The 20,743-nt window shown below is 42.0% G+C and overlaps 1 protein-coding gene across 1 annotated transcript in view; it reads left to right on the forward strand.

Annotated features, from left to right (window-relative positions):
• Nucleotides 1-20,743, forward strand: part of LOC132404008 (uncharacterized) — a 63,161-nt gene that overhangs the window by 20,404 nt on the left and 22,014 nt on the right. The window contains exons 2-3 of the mRNA XM_059987943.1: nt 168-219; nt 18,538-18,718. Coding sequence (XP_059843926.1) covers nt 168-219; nt 18,538-18,718 — 233 coding nt within the window. The remainder of the gene's footprint in view (nt 1-167; nt 220-18,537; nt 18,719-20,743) is intronic.

A 20,743-nucleotide genomic window follows, 5' to 3' on the forward strand; every position in this document is an offset into this window, starting at 1 on the left:
GGTACTGATGATCTTTGTATAAAAAATATAATTCTTTGCACAAACTTTTAAATGTTACACTTAAGTATAAAATTCTACAAAAATAACATCATATTCATTAGACTATAGAGTAGGTTGATATTAAACCTGATGACTGGTGTTTGATTTTTAACTATTTCCTCTTCCAGCAAAGGCACATCATGAAGTAGCAGAGAAATGGCAAGGGACAAAAGGCTGCAGGTCAGACTCGGGCTCATTTGTAGTCTTAGAACATGATACATGGTTCATTATCCAGCTGTACAAGATCAGCAGAAAAAGCAGTGGATGAATATCTCTGACAAAATTTAAGTGTGGACTTTTTTTGGGGGGTCCTTCAGAGTAGTTGAGATGTGTACAAACATAAGACATGACAATAGTACTGTGCATTGCTTGACAGACCAGTGTGGTACGGTACAAATTAAACATATTTCAATGTTCTAATCATGCCATAAAGACCAAGGGTAGAAGGATGTCAATTACCTCCCCACAGGGAGGGAATTGAAATGAAAATGAAATGTCACCACAGGCTTCTCTCTTATCAAACACCAACTAATTAGCATTAACAAAACTGCTGGTAGACTTTCCTCTCAGCTGGGAAATATTAGAGCTAGATCACAAATCTTAGGAATATATTAATAATAGAGAAAGTGCTTAACAAATATATTCACATTTTGAAGATATAAAATAAAGCAGCTGGGTGTAGGATGTGGGCTGAACATGGGAAATTGGGATGAGCTGAGTCAGCCAGTACTTGGTCAGAATGAACTCTTTGGGCTGAAGGGCCCGTCTCCATGCTATATTGCTGTATGACTCTATGAAATCAGTTGCAGAAAGTATTAGAGAGATAGTGAGAGAAAAATTGAGTTTGTGTAGAATCAAGAGTAGGTATTAGGATCAGATGATGTTTCCTTGTTCTAATAGTGTGGCTATAGGACAGATTCACCAGGACAGACCACACAAAGAGAAGGAACACTGAACCAGAGTGATGACTACAGCTGACCTTGATGCCTGTCTACACCATTCTCATTTGCTCATATTTAGCACTTAACCTTGTCATTGTAATTGTACCCACATCCTCTGGCAGCTTGGTCCATCTACTCACCAACGGTGTGGAAAAACTTAATCCTACATTTTTTAAAGTTAATCCTATTTTTTCCCACTCTCATCAAAAATCTACTTCCTAGTTTTAGTTTCTCCTAACTTTCGATAGAAACTGTGACCATCTATGCCCCTGATAATTTTATAAACCTCTAGAAAGTTACATCTCCAGGGAAAATGATCCCCGATTTTCCATGGCAACACACATACAATGCTGAAGGAAATCAACAAGTCAGGCAGCAGCTGTGTATATGAATAATCGGTTGACATTTTGGGCCAAAATCCTTCATTAGGACTGGAAAGAAAGGGGGGATATGCCAGAATAAGGCAGTGGGGGGGTTGGTGCAGGGGAATTTGACAAGCTAAAAGGTGATAAGTGAAGTCGGGTGGGTGGAATCTGATAGGAGAGGAGAGTGATAGGCAGGTGAAGAGAAGAGGTAAAAGGCCAGAGAGGGAAATAGAAGAAGCAGGAGAGGTGAGAGGAAAAGAAAAATAGAATAAAAGAAAGGAAAAATTACCAGGAGAAATCAATGTTCATGCCATCAGGTTGGAGGCTACCTAGATGAAATATGAAGTGTTACTTCCTCACCCTGAGAGTGGCTTCATCAGGGCAGCAGAAGAGGCCATGGAGTGACATGTCAGAACAGGAATAGGGATAGGAATTTAATTGGTTGGCCACTGGGAAATCCCACCTTTTTTTGGTTAGAGTGGAGGTGCTCGACAAAGCAGTCCCCCAATATTTATGTTTGGCCTCACCAATGTAGAGGATCTGCATCAGGAGTACCGGATAGAGCAGACAACCAACAGATTTGCAGGCAAAGTGTTGAACCACCTGGAAGGACTGTTTGGGACCCTGAATGGAGGTGAGGGGCGAGGTGCCAGAGATCAGTGCAGAGGGCCAAATGAACAAGGGAATTATGGAGGGAGTGATCCCTGCAGAAAGCTTTGAGGTGAGGTAAAGATGTGTTTGGTGGTAAGATCCCTTTGAAGTTGGTGGAAGTTGCAGAGAATGATGTGCTGGATGCAGAGGCTTGTGGGGTGATACATGAGGACAAGAGGAACTCTATCCCTGTTAAGGCAGTAGAAAGATGGTGTGAGCATGATGTCTGGGGAAATGGAGGTGATATGGGTCAATGGTGAAGAAAGGGAAACCCTGTCCTTTGAAGAAGGAAGACATCGGGGTTGTCCTGGAGAGGAAAGTTCAAAGTAGGTTTATTGTCAAGGTACGTATATGTCTCCATATGCAACCCTGCGATTCTCTTTCTTGTGGGCATTCACAGTAGATACAAGGAACACAATAGAATGATTGAAAGAACACAACCAACTGTAAGAACAAACAACCATGGTCCAAATAACAACAAACTGTGCAAATATATAAAGGAAAAAAAAAATAATAATAATAAATAAGCAATACATATCAAGAACATGAGATGAAGTTCTTGAAAATGAGTCCATAGGATGTGGAAACAGATGAGAGAATGAAATGGCAAAGTAACTGAGGAGAAGGAAGATCACTTTTACAGGGTAAAGATGAGAAAAGAAATAGTCGAGATAGCAATGGGAATGAGTAGTTTATAAAAGATGTTGGAGGACAGTTTGTCTCTAGAGGTGGAGTCAGAGATTGGGGAAGGGGGAGAGGTGGAGTCAGAGATTGGGGAAGGGGGAGAGGTGGAATCAGAGATTGGGGAAGGGGGAGAGGTGGAGTCAGAGAGATTGGGGAAGGGGAGAGGTGGAGTCAGATTGGGGAAGGGGAGAGATGGAGTCAGAGAGACTGGGGAAGGGGAGAGGTGGAGTCAGAGAGATTGGGGAAGGGGGGAGAGGCGCCAGAGGAGATTGGGGAAGGGGAGAGAGGCGTCAGAAATGGACCAAGTTAATTTAAAAGCAGAGTGGAAATTGATCTCTCTTTATAACTCAAACTCTCCAATCAAGGCAACATTCCTGTGAATTATTTTTGCAGCTTCTCTAGTTAATCACATCCTTACAACAACATACAAAACTCTGAGTGTGATCTAATAAACAATTTGTACAACTGCAACATGGCATCCCAACTCCTATTCCGAATGCTTTAGCTGAAGGCAGGATGCATCACACTTGTCCGAGTTACATTCCATCCACCACTCCCTTGTCCACTTTCTCAAATGATCTGGTCCTTAGATAACATAACATGTTATCGAGGTTCTGTGTTTACCTACGGGAAAAAAAACGTAAATAGACTACGGATGGTGGACTTTCTCAGTGTCTTTGTCCATTATTTCTTGTTACCATGTGGCAAGTCTGTTAGTTATTTTGTGTGAGGAGAAGAGTTTTGGGGTTTGATGTTCTTGTTGCTGCTTGGTGTGTTTTGTTAGTTTTTGTGCAGGGATGTGGGTCGATGATCGTGCTGCCATTCTTTTTCGTGCAGGGATGTGGGTCGATGATCGTGCTGCCATTCTTTTTTGTGCAGGGGGTGGGGTTTGATGTTTTTCTTTGAATGATTTCCAAGGTTTTCTTCGTTTCGTGGCTATCTGGAGAAGATGAATCTCAGAGTTGTATACTGCACGCATACTTTGATAATAAATGAACCTTTGACAATATTTAATTTCTTCCTCCCTCTTTCTCAACTTGTACTAATGCCATTATCTTTTCTTCGTCATTTTAATTAATTTTATTTAGAGATGTAGCACGAAACAGGCCCTTCTGACACCCAGCATCCCACCAATTTAGCCCTAACCTAATCACAAGACAATTTACAATGACCAATTAATTTACTAACTGGTACATCTTTGAACTATGGGTGGAAACCTGAGCACAAAGAGGAAACCCATGCACTAGTGGGATGATATATAAACCTCCTTACAGAGGATGCTGGAATTGAACCCTGGTGTCCCAAGATGTAAAGCATTTTGCTAACTGCTACGGTATCAAGCCATGGAGCAGTATAGCACAAAAACAGGCCTTTTGACCCAACTATTCTGTGCCTGTCTGGTCTTCTGCCTAATCACCTGGACTATTGCCTTCCATATCTCTCTTATCTGTGTACTTACCTATCCAAACTTCTCTTCAATGTTACAATTGAACTTGTTTCTACTATCTCCAATAGCAGCTTGTTCCACATTTACACCACCTCCCCCTCAGTTTCTTCTTAAATTTTTCACCTCTCAGTCTTATCTCTAGATCTCAACTTACCCAACCTGAGGGAAAAAGCTTGCAAGCTATCTGTATCCGTCAACATTTTGAATACCTCTATCAAATCTCCCCTCAGTCTTCTATATCCTAGGGAATAAAGTCCACTTCCACCAGCATCTTGTTCCACTCTCTCACCACCTTTAAACATGTTCTCTAGTTCTAGCCTCACCCAACCTCAATAGGGTTCATTTACCCTATCTATACCCTTCATCAGTTTGTATCCCTCTATCAAATCTTCCCTCATTCTCCTGTTCACAAGATAATTTAAGTTTGTCAATCTATGCTTGTCAGGTTCATAACATAGTATGCTGCTGCTACGAAATTTTAACCTTCATGGCACTTCTGTACTGGGTATGTATACTTCTGACAATAAACTTGACTTTAACTTGTGGGCCAATCCTCTCTTTTTTCCATATCTTGAAATCAACAGAACTAGTTGAGTTGAAGAGTAAAAAGAATAAATGACTGAAGCTAAAAGAATAAATGAGTAGTGTTGAAGAAGTTGTTCAGTGTGAGGAATGAGTTTAATCAAGCAAATTAGCATGTTGTTGAAAAGGGCAGGGCACCTGGCTATGTAGAACTTGTTGGAAAACCTACATCCTGGAGATGAACAGTAAGTTGAGAGGGGAAAAATAGGATAGAGCTTAAACCTAAAACACAGGTTTATCAAAAGGATAAAGACATGCAATTTTAGATATTGTTAAGGGCCCATAAGAAGTCCTGAAGAACAACAGTGAATAGAGTATCATTTTCAGGGGTCATAATGGTGTACAGGTATACCTGAAGGAGGAAAATGGAAGCAAAAGAAGACTGAAAGTTATTACAAGGAACAGATTTAATAGGAGGAGTGCACTTGGGCCCAGAATTGCGAAACTAAGCCAAAAAACAGAGTTGGCCAATTGCAAAAAATTGTTGGCTGATTGCAAAGCATCAAGTTAGTTTGCCATCATGAGAAGGGATGGCTATGCTTAGAAATTTCAGCAACTGCACCTACAGTGGTTCTGTTGCAGTTACATTAATGGCTGGGTCAGCAGTAAAACCCAGTATTGAGGGGAGACCTGGCCACTGGACACCTCATATTCTGAAGACCACATCTGCTTTCACGGAACTGCTCAGCAGAATCTACTTTCTCAGCAGGAGAGCCATAGGTATTCTTCATCTCATTTCCATTTTAATCATTGGGTAAATCACCTGCGTTACACAAGTAGATCACAGAGTCACTAATACCATCCTTCTCTAGGCAAACCATTCTCTTGCATCATAAACATCTCTCAAATTTTACTTGCCCCAGCAAAACAATAAGTAGAATGAGTCAGCTGTGAGATTCAAGGCAGACTGCCTCATGCCATCACCAGGGTTTTAAAAAATAAGCTTGAAGTTTATATGAAGAAAGGCATTCACTTCATCAACACTCACTACGAAGCACAAAACAATCTTCCAACAGCATAAGATTCAGATTTGTTTATTTATCATTTGTATATCGAAACATACCATGAAATGAGCCATGGACATTAATAACCACCACAACTTAAGGACATGCTAGGGACAGCCCAAAGTGTTGTCACACATTCTAGCACCAACATTAGCGCACACAGTATGTTCAGCAGAACAACACAAGCAACACCAACACCACAACAAAATAAAACAATAGCTAAACAAACTCCGCTCGCACCCTCTCACCCTTCAATTCGCATGCACTATCATGCCTCCAACCCTAGGATGAGGCCACCTCTAGGGCCTCTGACTTCCAGTCCTTCGCACCAGACTGTCAGAGTGGCAGACATTGGTCCCTGTAGGCTTGAGATCTCCAACCTCAGGACATAACACTCCAGGGACTTTGGATCTTACCCTCTGTTGCTGACTATGCTTTATGGCCTTTGATCTCTGGAATTGCCAGTCCTTGGACTTCTCTGATGTTTGGGTATTGAGCCCAGGACTTTCTGATCATGGGACTTTGAACTCCAGGCCTCAACCTCGGGACTCACATGGACCTTCAACCGCAGGGCTCACTGACCGGGGGTTGGGGGTGGGGAACTGACACCCAGCATCAGAACCTGCTGACCTCTGTTATTGACCACCAGGATTATTGGACTTCATCCTTAACACTTTCCAACCCACATGTCTCTATGGGGATCACTGGCCTTCTATCACCGAGTGCTCCAACCTGGACTCCGATCATCGGTTCTTGCCCCGACCTCTACCTCCCCATCATCCCTGTCCCTGAACACTAACTTGACTTGTAACTCTCCTTACCGTCCCCAGAACTATCCCTTTGAACTAGTTCACACTATTGTGAGCCACAAAAAAATGAGATCCATATTCTTTGAAGTTCAGATGAACAGGTGTGGTGCAGAAACCTAGGAGAATACTAGAGGTCATGGGAAGGTACATGTCCACATATTTCCACCTATGGGAGAATATTGAAGGGGGGATGGTTTGTTACAAGGTTAAGGGTGGCTATTTGAAATTTGCCATGAGAAACCTTGCAGAGGGGGTAAATCTATCAAAATCTCTATCCTAGAGGGTCATAGAGCCTAAATATTTGGGAATATTTAAAGAGGAAGGAGGTAATGCTTCAAAAGTTTGGAAGATTGGGGCTGTGGGAACTGGTACAAAGAGAAGAGACTGGGCAGGTCAGCCACAATACGGAATGTTGGGTGCTGAGAGATTTACTCCTGCTCCTCATTTCTCATGTTTATTTTTTGTTCTGAACTGCCAGTGTTTTGTGAAACTTCTTATCATGTAACTTTACCATTACTCCATGATTAGTAATAGTTCTCCACTCCTAAATTTTCCCCTGCATTTCCAACCTATATAGATGAGAGCCAATCGCAATTGAGCATCTCATATAATGACAAGGGCAAATGGAATGCTTCCAGCTTCTGTTGATGCTGAGTGAGAATAATATGCTAACAGGAAAGGTAGGTGTCAAACTGCAAACAAGTATGTAGGGCATGAAATAAAAATAGAAAATGCTTAAAGTTCTCAGTAGGTCAAGCAGCATTTGCAGTGAGAAAAACAGAGTTATAATATTTCCTCGGTGGTGGGGCAAAGAATCAGTGAATTATTCAAGGTATGGTGATGGTGCAGTGATTCAATTACTGAACTGCCAGTCCCCAATCAAATCCCAAGCACTGCCTTGGAATTAAAGTTTAATTAATGACACCAAGATTGGGGGGGGGGGGGCATAGTGGACAGTGAGGAAGGCTAGCAAAGACTGCAGTGAGATCTGGACCAGCTGGAAAAATGGGCTGAAGAATGACAGATGGAATTTAATTAAGACAAGTGTGAGGTGTCACCCTGGACAAACCAGGGTAAGAGAGTGAGCATAGGGCACTGAGGAGTGCAGTAGAACAGAGGGATCTGGGAATACAGGTCCATAACTCCCTGAAAGTAGCATCACAGGTAGATAGGGTTGTAAAGAGAACTTTTGGCACATTAGCCTTCATAAATCAAAGTTCTGAGTAAAGGAGCCAAAATAATATGTTGAAGTTGTATAAGACATTGATGCCTAATTTGGAGTATTGTGTGCTGGTCAACTACGTACCTACATGAAAGATATCAATAAGATTGAAAGAGTGCAGAGAAAATTTACAAGTATGTTGCCAAGGTATTTACAAGATGAACTATTCTCCAGTGTGAAAGAGAATGAGGGGAGATATAATATACCAAATTATGAAGGCTATAGATAGGGTAAATGTAAGCACATTTTCCACTGAGGTTGGGTGAGACTATAACTAGAGGTCATGGGTTAAGGATGAAAGGTGAAATCTTTAAGGGGAACATGAAGGGGAAATTCTTCATTGAGGGTGAATGTGGAGAACCAGTGGAAGTGGTGGATATGGGTTCAATCTCAACATGTAAGAGAAATTTAAATAGGTATATGGATGGGAAGAGTCTGTAGGGTTATGGTCTGGGCACAGATCGATGGCATGGACTAGGTGAGCTAAATGAGTCCAGATGAAGAGTCTTGACCTGAAATATTGACCGACCTCTTCCCTCCATAGGTGCTCCCAGACCTGTCGATGTCTTCCATCATTTTCTGTGTTGGCTCCAAAATGTAGAAGCCTGATGAAACCAAAAAAAGTTCCTTGCAGGCAACGTTCACTCCATCACAATCACTGGTTCCCCCTTGTAGGACAGACTCACCAGTGGGGACAACTCTGTGACATGCAGGCAAGGGGGAATGATAGTCCTCTACATTGGTTGCAGGGAGCATGAAATATCATGCAAGCAAGAATCCGCTTGAATAACATTTGCTCTCCCAAATCACCTCCTGAATTGGTGTGGTGCTATCTTCAACAACTCTTGGCGGAGAAACTGACAGTAGTGAATACTCTGAAGACCTTCGATATCCATTACCAAGAATGGCCTGGTAGCCACCACTGACAAGGTCTTGAAAGACACAGCGACTACGCTGGCTCTGCAGCAGTTGGCAGGCGAAACAATATGAGGAATAAATCTGTTGGACCTTGAGCTCATTCTCTCCATTAAAAAAAAATCATGACATAATGGTAGAAGTGGCGACTGCACAGTCCTTGTGGAGATATAGTCCTGTTTTCATAACGTGGAGAACTTCTATGTTGAGCTCACACTAAATAAGATAGACTCAGAATAGATGCACCAAAAACTGAGCTTCTATAGGGCATTTTGGAGCATTATCAACAGAAAAGTATGTCAGCACTCTGGTCTCAGATCCTTTCCTGTGTTTGGTGTTAGTGCTGAAAGGCATGACAAGCATTTAGCTAAAATGGAGTGCTAATATGGTGAAGGTACACATGGAAGTACATGAGTACCAAATAGCAAGAAACTGCTAAAAGGTATGCAATGGACAGGCTTGTGTGATCTCACAAACAATTGATCAGTTTTGCCATACCTCAGCAAGGATGGGATAGTCGAAGGGGAAGGCTCCAAGAACAGTCCGTCCTCAGCAATGGTCGGGCCTAGTGAGAGCTAATAGCAAAGCTGAAACAGTTGCAGACATATTAATACAAAGGTGCCCAGTAGAAGATCCATCTTGGCTTTATCCTGACATTCCCAATCATTAGAGAGATGGCTGAGTGCATTAGATACAGAAAAGACTACAGGACCAGAATAATCTCGGCTGCAGTACTGCAGACCCATAGTCAAAAAGCAGTTTTACTTCTCAACAAGCTTATCCAGTTCAGTTAAAACACTGACATTTCCTACAATATGCCCTGTTCATAAAAAGTGGAACAAATTAATTCAGTTAATCACCCTTCACCCACTAGCTGTCAATCATTAGCATGCCATTGGTAAGTGTAAATGACAGTACCAACATCAGTATTTGCTCACCAATGACCTCCCTTCTGATTGCCTTGACCAACAATTTCAGATCGCTTTAGAGCCTTGGTCCTGAGTTGAGATGGGAATGAGTGCCCTGAATATCATGGCCGCATTTGATAGGAATCCATTTGAACTGAAATCAATGCAGGTCTAAAAAGAAAGCAACTCCACTATGGAGCTCATCTTATGGAGGGAGATTGAAAATCTACCTGAGTGGTGCCATACCCCGAAGATGTAGGGGAGAAGAAAGAAAAGGATAATAAATTTGAATGCATTGTTAGGGATGGAAAGAGAGGAGGAGATGGAGAGTATCTTAAATGTATCTATTTTAATGCTAGGAGCATTGTAAGAAAGGTGGATGAGCTTAAAGCATGGATTGATACCTGGAATTATGATGTTGTAGCTATTAGTGAAACATGGTTGCAGGAAGGGTGTGATTGGCAACTAAATATTCCTGGATTTAGTTGCTTCAGGTGTGATAGAGTAGAAGGGGCCAGAGGAGGAGGTGTTGCATTACTTGTCCGAGAAAATCTTATGGCGGTGCTTTGGAAGGATAGATTAGAGAGCTCCTCTAGGGAGGCCATTTGGGTGGAATCGAAGAATGGGAAAGGTGCAATAACACTGATAGGAGTGTATTATAGGCCACCTAATGGGGCGCGTGAGTTGGAAGAGCAAATGCGTAAGGAGATAGCAGATATTTGTAGTAAACACAAGGTGGTGATTGTGGGAGATTTTAATTTTCCACATGTAGACTGGGAAGCTCATTCTGTAAAAGGGCTGGATGGTTTAGAGTTTGTGAAATGTGTGCAGGATAGTTTTTTGCAACAATACATAGAAGTACCGACTAGAGATGGGGCAGTGTTGGATCTCCTGTTAGGGAATGCGATAGGTCAGCTGACAGATGTATGTGTTGGGGAGCACTTCGGGTCCAGTGATCACAATAGCATTAGCTTCAATATAATTATGGAGAAGGACAGGACTGGACCTAGAGTTGAGATTTTTGATTGGAGAAGGCTAACTTTGAGGGGATGCGAAGGGATTTAGAGAGAGTGGATTGGGTCAAGTTGTTTTATGGGAAGGATGTAATAGAGAAATGGAGGTCATTTAAGGGTGAAATTATGAGGGTACAGAATCTTTATGTTCCTGTTAGGGTGAAAGGAAAGGTTAAAGGTTTGAGAGCACCATGGTTTTCAAGGGATATTAGAAATTTGGTTCAGAAAAAGAGGGATGTCTACAATAGATATAGGCAGCATGGAGTAAAGGAATTGCTCGAGGAATATAAAGAATGTAAAAGGAATCTTAAGAAAGAGATTAGAAAAGCTAAAAGAAGATACGAGGTTGGTTTGGCAAATAAGGTGAAAGTAAATCCGAAAGGTTTCTACAGTTATATTAAAAGCAAGAGGATAGTGAGGGATAAAATTGGCCCCTTAGAGAATCAGAGTGGTCAGCTATGTGTGGAACCGAAGGAGATGGGAGAGATTTTGAATGATTTCTTCTCTTCGGTATTCACTAAGGAGAAGGATATTGAATTGTCTAAGGTGTGGGAAACAAGCAAGGAAGTTATGGAACCTATGACAATTAAAGAGGTGAAGGTACTGGCGCTTTTAAGAAATTTAAAAGTGGATAAATCTCCGTGTCCTGACAGGATATTCCCCAGGACCTTGAGGGAAGTTTGTGTAGAAATAGCAGGAGCTCTGACGGAGATCTTTAATATGTCATTAGAAACGGGGATTGTGCCGGAGGATTGGCGTATTGCTCATGTGGTTCCATTGTTTAAAAAGGGTTCCAGAAGGAAGCCTAGCAATTATAGACCTGTCAGTTTGACATCAGTGGTGGGTAAATTAATGGAAAGTATTCTTAGAGATAGTATTTATAATTATCTGGATAGACGGGATCTGATTAGAAGTAGCCAGCATGGATTTGTGCGTGGAAGGTCATGTTTGACAAACCTTATTGAATTTTTTGAAGAAGTTACGAGGAATGTTGACGAGGGTAAGGCAGTGGATGTAGTCTATATGGACTTCAGCAAAGCCTTTGACAAAGTTCCACATGGAAGGTTAGTTAAGAAGGTTCAGTCGTTAGGTATTAATGCTGGAGTAATAAAATGGATTCAACAGTGGCTAGATGGGAGATGCCAGAGAGTAGTGGTGGATAATTGTTTATCGGGATGGAGGCCGGTGACTAGCGGGGTGCCTCAGGGATCTGTTTTGGGCCCAATGTTGTTTGTAATATACATATATGATCTGGATGATGGGGTGGTAAATTGGATTAGTAAGTATGCCGATGATACTAAGGTAGGAGGTGTTGTGGATAATGAGGTGGATTTTCAAAGCTTGCAGGGAGATTTATGCCGGTTAGAAGAATGGGCTGAACGTTGGCAGATGGAGTTTAATGCTGAGAAGTGTGAGGTTCTACATTTTGGCAGGAATAATCCAAATAGAACATACAGAGTAAATGGTAGGGCATTGAGGAATGCAGAGGAACAGAGAGATCTAGGAATAACTGTGCATAGTTCCCTGAAAGTGGAGTCTCATGTAGATAGGGTGGTGAAGAGGGCTTTTGGAACGCTGGCCTTTATAAATCAAAGCATTGAGTACAGAAGTTGGGATGTAATGCTAAAGTTGTACAAGGCATTGGTAAGGCCAAATTTGGAATATTGTGTGCAGTTCTGGTCACCGAATTATAGGAAAGATATCAATAAATTAGAGAGAGTGCAGAGACGATTTACTAGGATGTTACCTGGGTTTCAGCAATTAAGTTACAGAGAAAGGTTGAACAAGTTAGGTCTCTATTCATTGGAGCGTAGAAGGTTGAGGGGGGATTTGATCGAGGTATTTAAAATTTTGAGAGGGATAGATAGAGTTGACGTGAACAGGCTGTTTCCATTGAGAGTAGGGGAGATTCAAACTAGAGGACATGATTTGAGAGTTAGGGGGCAGAAGTTTAAGGGAAACACGAGGGGGTATTTCTTTACTCAAAGAGTGATAGCTGTGTGGAATGAGCTTCCTGTAGAAGTAGTAGAGGCCAGTTCAGTTGTGTCATTTAAGGTAAAATTGGATAGGTATATGGACAGGAAAGGAGTGGAGGGTTATGGGCTGAGTGCGGGTAGGTGGGACTAAGTGAGATTAAGGGTTCGGCATGGACTAGGAGGGCCAAGATGGCCTGTTTCCGTGCTGTGATTGTTATATGGTTATATGGTTATAACAACCATCTTTTTCTCAATATCAGTAAGACCAAGGATATGATTATTGGCTTCAGGAGGAGGAAACCAGTAGTCCATGAGCCAGTCCTTAATGGAGGATCAGAGGTGGAGAGGGTCAATAACTTGAAATTACTTAGTGTTATTATTTCAGAAGACCTGTCCTGGGTCCAGCACGCAAGTGCATTTAGAAGAAAGCATGGCAGTGCTTCTACTTCCTTAGGAATTTCCAAAGATTTGACATGACTTCTAAAAAGTTGACAGATTTCTATAGATGTGTAGCGGAGTGTACATGAATTGGCTGCATCACAGCCTGCTATGGAAATACCAATGCCCTTGAATGAAAAATTGTACAAAAGTAGTGGATATGGCCCAGTCCATCATAGGTAAAGTCCTCCCCACCATTAAGCACATCTATACGAAATGCTGTCATAGGAAAGCAGCATCCATCATCAGGGATTCCCACAGCCCAGGTCATATTCTCTTCTTACTGCTGTCATCAGCAAGAAGGTACAGGAACCTCAGTACTTGTACCACCAGGTTCAGGATCAGTTATTACCCCTCAAACATCAGGCTCTTGAACCAGTGGAAATAACTTCTCTCAGTTTCACTTGCCTATCACTGAAATGTTCCCAAAACCTATGGACTCACTTTCAAGGATTCTTCATCTCATGTTCTTGATATTTATTGCTTATTTATTTATTATTATCATTTCTTTTGTATTTGCACAGTTTGTTGTCTTTTGCACACTGTTTGAATGTCCAAGTTGGTGTGGTCTTTCATTGATTCTGTTATGGACTTATTGAGTACGCCTGCAAGAAAATGAATCTCAGAGTTGTATACGATAACATATGTACTTTGATGATAAACTTATTTTGAACTTGAGTCATGCCTCACACAAAGGAACATAGTTGGGAGACAAATCATCCTTGCAGGTGACTCTTGGGATCACCTCCAACTATCATTGGCCTTTCCTCTCTTGCAAGGTCAGAAATTGGGATGTCTGCCGCTGACTGAATGATGTTCATTTACATTTGCAACTTTTCAGCTGTTACGAACCCCGTAACTGGGTCACTTACCAGCAAAGATAGAGACGTCCGGTGAAGTCTGATGATACTATTTTAACACTATTTATTAGTAAAAATAGACAAAAATAATATCAATGCAAATACATGGATAATATACGTCATCAATACTAAATCTAAAAATGCGGGTATAATAATAATCAATAAGAAATAAGCTCTATCGTTGTCTAGGGGATAATGTATTGTCCGATGGAAATATAAAGTTCACTCAGTTCATGCAGGCTGCAGCCGTTGGGGACCGCTGTGTTGCAATTGTTGGAGAGATTTGGAGAAAAACTTTGCCGGCTTTCCTTTATGATTTTGATCCATCAGGAGTCTTGTTGTTGTGGCCGTTCACTTGTGGCCTCTCCTTTAGCTAAACCATTCTTCTGTGATGAGCCCGCCACCCTGGCAAGGGAGGACGCACACGAGCTCTCACCGGCATTCGCTATAAAACACTATCACGGGATTTCTAGCATTTCTCCTGGTGCGTCTAAAGGGGTTGTTCCCCAGACCCCTCTTTTATCCTTACTCACGGGGTCTCAGATGTCAATCAGGTTGGGATGATGCAATTCCTCAACCAGACCATTCTGGTTGTCCCCTGAGGGGTTTCAATGATTAGTACAGTACTCAATACACAATGCCGTCTCCAAGAGACAATGGCCATTATCAGTGGATCCATTCCGCTGAGGCCAGGACACATTCCAAACCTTGTGTATTCTGCGTGTCTCTCTCTCATTTCCTGGGTCCCAGACCCAAATTAATAGCGATCTTGTGATTCTCAAAAAGGAGGGGGCGACTTTGTACCCTTCAGCCCCTCAGAGTTGCTTCACATTCATAACACAGCAAATAAAACAGTCTATGCATGCATTTAGCAAGACCTAGGGAATAATAGGGCAAAAGGCTAATGTGACAAGTGGCACAAAATTGCCAGGATATGACAACTTTCAACAAGTTATGACCATCAATGACATTACCATTCTCAAGTCCCCCTTTGTCCACATCCTGGGGGCTATCAATGACAAGATGAATATTTACTCAGCACATAAATGTACAAAGTACAAATAAAAATACAAAGGCTAACTTTGAGGAGATGTTAAGGGATTTAGAGAGAGTGGATTGGGTCAAGTTCTTTTATGGGAAGGATGTAATAGAGAAATGGAGGTCATTTAAGGGTGAAATTATGAGGGTACAGAATCTTTATGTTCCTGTTAGGTTGAAAGGAAAGGTTAAAGGTTTGAAAGCACCATGGTTTTCAAGGGATATTAGAAACTTGGTTCGGAAAATGAGGGATGTCTACAATAGATATAGGCAGCATGGAGTAAAGGAATTGCTCGAGGAGTATAAAGAATGTAAAAGGAATCTTAAGGAAGAGATTAGAAAAGCTAAAAGAAGATAGGAGGTTGGTTTGGCAAATAAGGTGAAAGTAAATCCGAAAGGTTTCTACAGTTATATTAAAAGCAAGAGGATAGTGAGGGATAAAATTGGTCCCTTAGAGAATCAGGGTGGTCAGCTATGTGTGGAGCCGAGGGAGATGGGAGAAATTTTGAATGATTTCTTCTCTTCGGTATTCACTAAGGAGAAGGATATTAAATTAGTTAGTTGTGGGAAACAAGTAAGGAAGTTATGGAACCTATGACAATTAAAGGAGTGGAAGTACTGGTGCTTTTAAGAAATTTAAAAGTGGATAAATCTCCGGGTCCTGACAGGATATTCCCCAGGACCTTGAGAGAAGTTTGTGTAGAGATAGCAGGAGCTCTGACGGAGATCTTTCAGATGTCATTAGAAACGGGGATTGTGCCGGAGGATTGGCGTATTGCTCATGTGGTTCCATTGTTTAAAAAGGGTTCTAGAAGTAAGCCTAGCAATTATAGACCTGTCAGTTTGACATCGGTGGTGGGTAAATTGATGGGAAGTATTCTTAGAGATAGTGTTTATAGTTATCTGGATAGACAGGATCTGATTAGGAGTAGCCAGCATGGGTTTGTGCATGGAAGGTAATATTTGACAAACCTTATTGAATTTTTTGAAGAAGTTATGAGGAATGTTGACGAGGGTAAGGCAGTGGATGTAGTCTATATGGACTTCAGCAAGGTCTTTGACAAAGTTCCACATGGAAGGTTAGTTAAGAAGGTTCAGTCGTTAGGTATTAATGCTGGAGTAATAAAATGGATTCAACAGTGGCTTGATGGGAGATGCCAGAGAGTAGTGGTGGATAATTGTTTATCGGGATGGAGGCCAGTGACTAGCAGGGTGCCTCAGGGATCTGTTTTGGGTCCAATGTTGTTTGTAATATACATAAATGATCTGGATGATGGGGTGGTAAATTGGATTAGTAAGTATGCTGATGATACTAAAGTAGGAGGTGTTGTGGATAATGAGGTGGGTTTTCAAAGCTTGCAGGGAGATTTATGCCGGTTAGAAGAATGGGCTGAATGTTGGCAGATGGAGTTTAATGCTGAGAAGTGTGAGGTTCTACATTTTGGCAGGAATTATCCTAATAGAACATACAGGGTAAATGGTAGGGCATTGAGGAATGCAGTGAGACAGAGAGATCTAGGAATAACAGTGCATAGTTCCCTGAAGGTGGAGTCTCACGTAGATAGGGTGGTGAAGAAGGCTTTTGGAATGCTGGCCTTTATAAATCAAAGCATTGAGTACAGAAGTTGAGATGTAATGTTAAAATTGTACGAGGCATTGGTAAGGCCAAATTTGGAATATTGTGTGCAGTTCTGGTCACCGAATTATAGGAAAGATATCAATAAATTAGAGAGAGTGCAGAGACGATTTACTAGGATGTTACCTGGGTTTCAGCAATTAAGTTACAGAGAAAGGTTGAACAAGTTAGGTCTCTATTCAATGGAGCGTAGAAGGTTGAGGGGGGATTTGATCGAGGTATTTAAAATTTTGAGAGGGATAAATAGAGTTGACATGAATAGGCTGTTTCCATTGAGAGTAGGGGAGATTCAAACGAGAGGACATGATTTGAGAGTTAGGGGGCAGAAGTTTAAGGGAAACACGAGGGGGTATTTCCTTACTCAGAGAGTGATAGCTGTGAGGAATGAGCTTCCTGTAGAAGTAGTAGGGGCCAGTTCAGTTGTGTCATTTAAGGTAAAATTGGATAGGTATATGGACAGGAAAGGAGTGGAGGGTTATGGGTTGAGTGCGGGTAGGTGGGACTAGGTGAGATTAAGAGTTCGGCACGGACTAGGAGGGCCGAGATGGCCTGTTTCCGTGCTGTGATTGTTATATGGTTACATACCAAGGCTGCAGGTCAGAGACTTGGCATCTTGAGGCAATTGACTCAACCCTTGAGACCCCAAAGCCTTTCACTATCTGCCAGGTACCAATCAGGAATGTGATACTTGCCCTGATGAGTGCAGCTCTAACAACATTGAAATGTGTCAATGTCATTCAGGACAAAGCAGTGCTCTTGTTTGGAACTCCATCTACCATTCTAAAATATCATTTCCTCCAACACCACAGCTGCAATATGTGCCATCTACAAAATGCACCATAGTTATTCATCTCGTCATAAAATTGCTAGCTGCAGTTGATCACGTTGTACCCTCTTATGACGTTCTTTACATCAGAATCAGATTTAATATCACTACATATGTCATGACATTTGTTGCCTTGCAGCAGTAGTACAATGTAATACATAATAGAAAACTGAATTAGAGTAATAATATATATTAAATAGTTAAATTAAGTAAGTAGAACTAAAGTAATTAAAAAAAAATGTAATGAGGTAGTGTTCATGGGTTCAATGTCTATTCAGAGGGGAAGAAGCTGTTCCTGAGCCATTGAGTGTGTGCCTTTAGGCTTCTGTATCTCCCTCCTGATAGTAGCAATCAGAACAGTGCATGTCCTGGGTGATGGGAATATGATAACCAGGCAATTCACTAGCACTGGAATTCCTTAAATTGATTGCTCTCTTTGTTATGTATGTTTGGCTGACCACAAAATATTTAGAGTATTGTTCACCAACAAACATCAGGTTAACCTTGAAAGTTTTTCAACTGGGATATTTTTGTGCAAACCAGATTTCTAACATATTAGAAATTAAAAGAAGTTAATGCCATCTGGTCAGAATATGAGGCACTGCTGCTCCAAGCTCCACCTGCATCATTTTGGATGCCACAGTTTCCAAGAGTGGGGGAGAGAGTTTAAAAGAAGCAAGTGGGAGCAGTTGACACATTTTGTGTGCCACATTTTCCTGAGGAGACATTGGATTGTGCATAATTAGGCACTTGGCAAAATCCAACAAAAAAGTTGAAGCGGAAAGGCTATTGAGTGGGATAGGGTTATATTGAGATGCTGAGGCTTTGACTGACCGAGGCTTTGGTGAGGAGAGGTGTGGGACGAGGGTACATTTTTGTGTTATTTATTCTTTTTCTTTTTGCACATTTAGAGCAGTCAGCATGCCAGACAGGATAGTAGAATGCTCTTCTTGCAGAGAGTGTGGGAAGACAGGAAGACTTCCAGTGACCCTGACATCTTCACCTGCAATAGGAGCACGCATTTGCAGTTTCTAAGAGACCATGTTAATGAATTAATTATTTATTGACATACAGCGTGGAATAGGCCCTTCTAGCCCTTTGAGCTGTGTTGTCCAGCAATCTCCCAATGTAATCCTAGTCTCATCACAGGACAATTTACAATGACCAATTAATCTACCAACAGGTACATCTTTGGAATGTGGGAGAAAACCAAAGCACCCAGAGGAAATCCACATGGTCACAGGGAGAATGTACAAGTAGCAGCAGGAATTGGGGGAGGAATGGCCAAGCAGAGGAAAGACAAGACCAGCAGGTCTCTGGCACTGAGTCTGGCTTGTGGCTCAGAAGAGAAGGGAGGAGAAGAGGTGAGTTGTATTTATAGGGGATTCATTGGTTAGAGGAACATAAAGGAGGTTCTGTGGACAAGAACAAGATTCCCGGATGGTATGTTACCTCTCCAGTGCCAGGGTTAGGGACATCTTGGATTGAGTCCACTGTACTCCTCAGTGGGAGGGTGAGTAGTCAAAGGGCATGGCCCATGTTGATAACAATGACATGGGTAGGAGGGGTGAGAAATGAGTTCAGGGAGTGAGGTAACAAGTTAAATGACAGGACCTCCAGAGTTGTGCAGTCAGGATTTCTACTCATGCCACGTGCTAGTGAGGCCAGAAATAGGAAGATCATACAGTTTAACAGCCAGATCTTATTAGGGAGATTAATGTAAAGGAAACCTTAGGAGGCAGTGATCATAATATTATTGAATTCATACTGCAATTTGAGAGGGAGAAGCATGCCAGATGGATCAGTATCACAATGGAATAAAGGGAATTACAGGAGGCATGAGGGAGAAGCCTGCCAATATGGATTGGAGAAGGATACTGGTGGGGATGACAGCAGAGCAGAGATGGCTGAAGTTTCTGGGAATAGTTCACAAGGTACAGGATGGATATGTCCCATGGAGGAAGAAGTTCTCAAATGGCAGGGTAGGCAACTGTGGTTGACAAGGGAAGTTAACAACTGCATAAAAGCTAAGGAGCAGGCATACAAGGTAGAAAAAGTGAGTGGGAAGTTGGATGATTGAGGAAATTCTAAAATCCAACAAAGGGCAACTAAAAAAAGCTATAAAAAGGGAAAAGATGAAATATGAGGGCAAAATAGCCAATAATATAAAACAGGATAGCAAAAGTTCTTCAGTTATATAAAGTTTAAAAGGGAGGTGAAAGTTGATATCGGACCACCAGAAACTGGTGCTGGTAAGGTAGTAAAGGGAGACTAAGAAATGGCAGATGAATTTATTGGGTACTTTGTGTCTGTTTTCACTGCAGAAGACACTAACAGTGTGCCAGAGGTCCGTGAGTGTCAGGGAGCAGGAGTGAGTGCAATTGCTATTACAAAGGAAAAAGTGCTAGGCAAACTCAAAGGTCTTAAGGTGGGTAAGTCACCTGCACCAGATAGACTACATCCCAGAGTCCTGAGAGAGGTTGCTGAAGAGATAATGGATGGATTGGTCAAGATCTTTCAAGAATCACTTGATTCTGGCATGGTCCCGGAGGACTGGAAAATTGCAAGTGTCACTCCACTCTTTAAGAAGAGAGGAACACAAAAGACAGGAAATTATAAGGCAGTTAGCCTAACCTCAGTGGTTGGGGGTCTATTATTAAGGATGAGATTAAGTACTGTCAACAGTTTTAGGCCTGATATCTCAGAATGTGTTGTCATTGGAGAGTCCAGTGCAGGTTCACGAGGATGATTTGGGAATGAAGGGGTTAACATATGAGGAGTGTTTGGCAGCTTTGGGCCTGTACTCACTGGAATTTAGAAGAATGCAGGGGGAATCTCATTGAAACCTACTGAATGTTGAAAGGACAAGATAGGGTGGATGTGGAGAGGATGTTCCCTCTGCTGGGGAACCCAGAACTAGAGGGCACAGCCTCAAAATTGAGGGGTGACCTTTTAGAAGGGAAGAAAGGAGGAACTTCTTTAGCCAGAGTAGTGAATCTGTGGAATGCTCTGCCACAGACTGCAGTGGAGACCAAGTCCGTGGGTGTATTTAAGGTGGAAATTGATTGTTTTCTGATTGGTCAGGGCATCAAATAATATGGTGAGAAGGCAGGTGCATGGGGTTGAGTGGGATCTGGGATCAGCCAAGATGAAATGGCGGAGTAGACTGGATGGGATGAATGACCCATTCTGCTCCTATGTCTTATAGCTAAGGAGATTTTGCAGGAGGAAGAGCTTGACTTTTGGATCATTGAGCTCCCTTCCAGGGAAGGTGGAACCTGTTGGGGTGGGGGGCAGTTTGAACCTGAACTGGAGGGAAACTAATATCCTAACGGGAAGGTTTGTTAGCACTGCATGGCCAGGGTGGGGGGGCGGGGGGTGTTAGCGTA

The sequence above is a fragment of the Hypanus sabinus genome, chromosome 2 (assembly GCF_030144855.1).
Source record: "Hypanus sabinus isolate sHypSab1 chromosome 2, sHypSab1.hap1, whole genome shotgun sequence".
Classification (NCBI taxonomy): domain Eukaryota; kingdom Metazoa; phylum Chordata; class Chondrichthyes; order Myliobatiformes; family Dasyatidae; genus Hypanus; species Hypanus sabinus.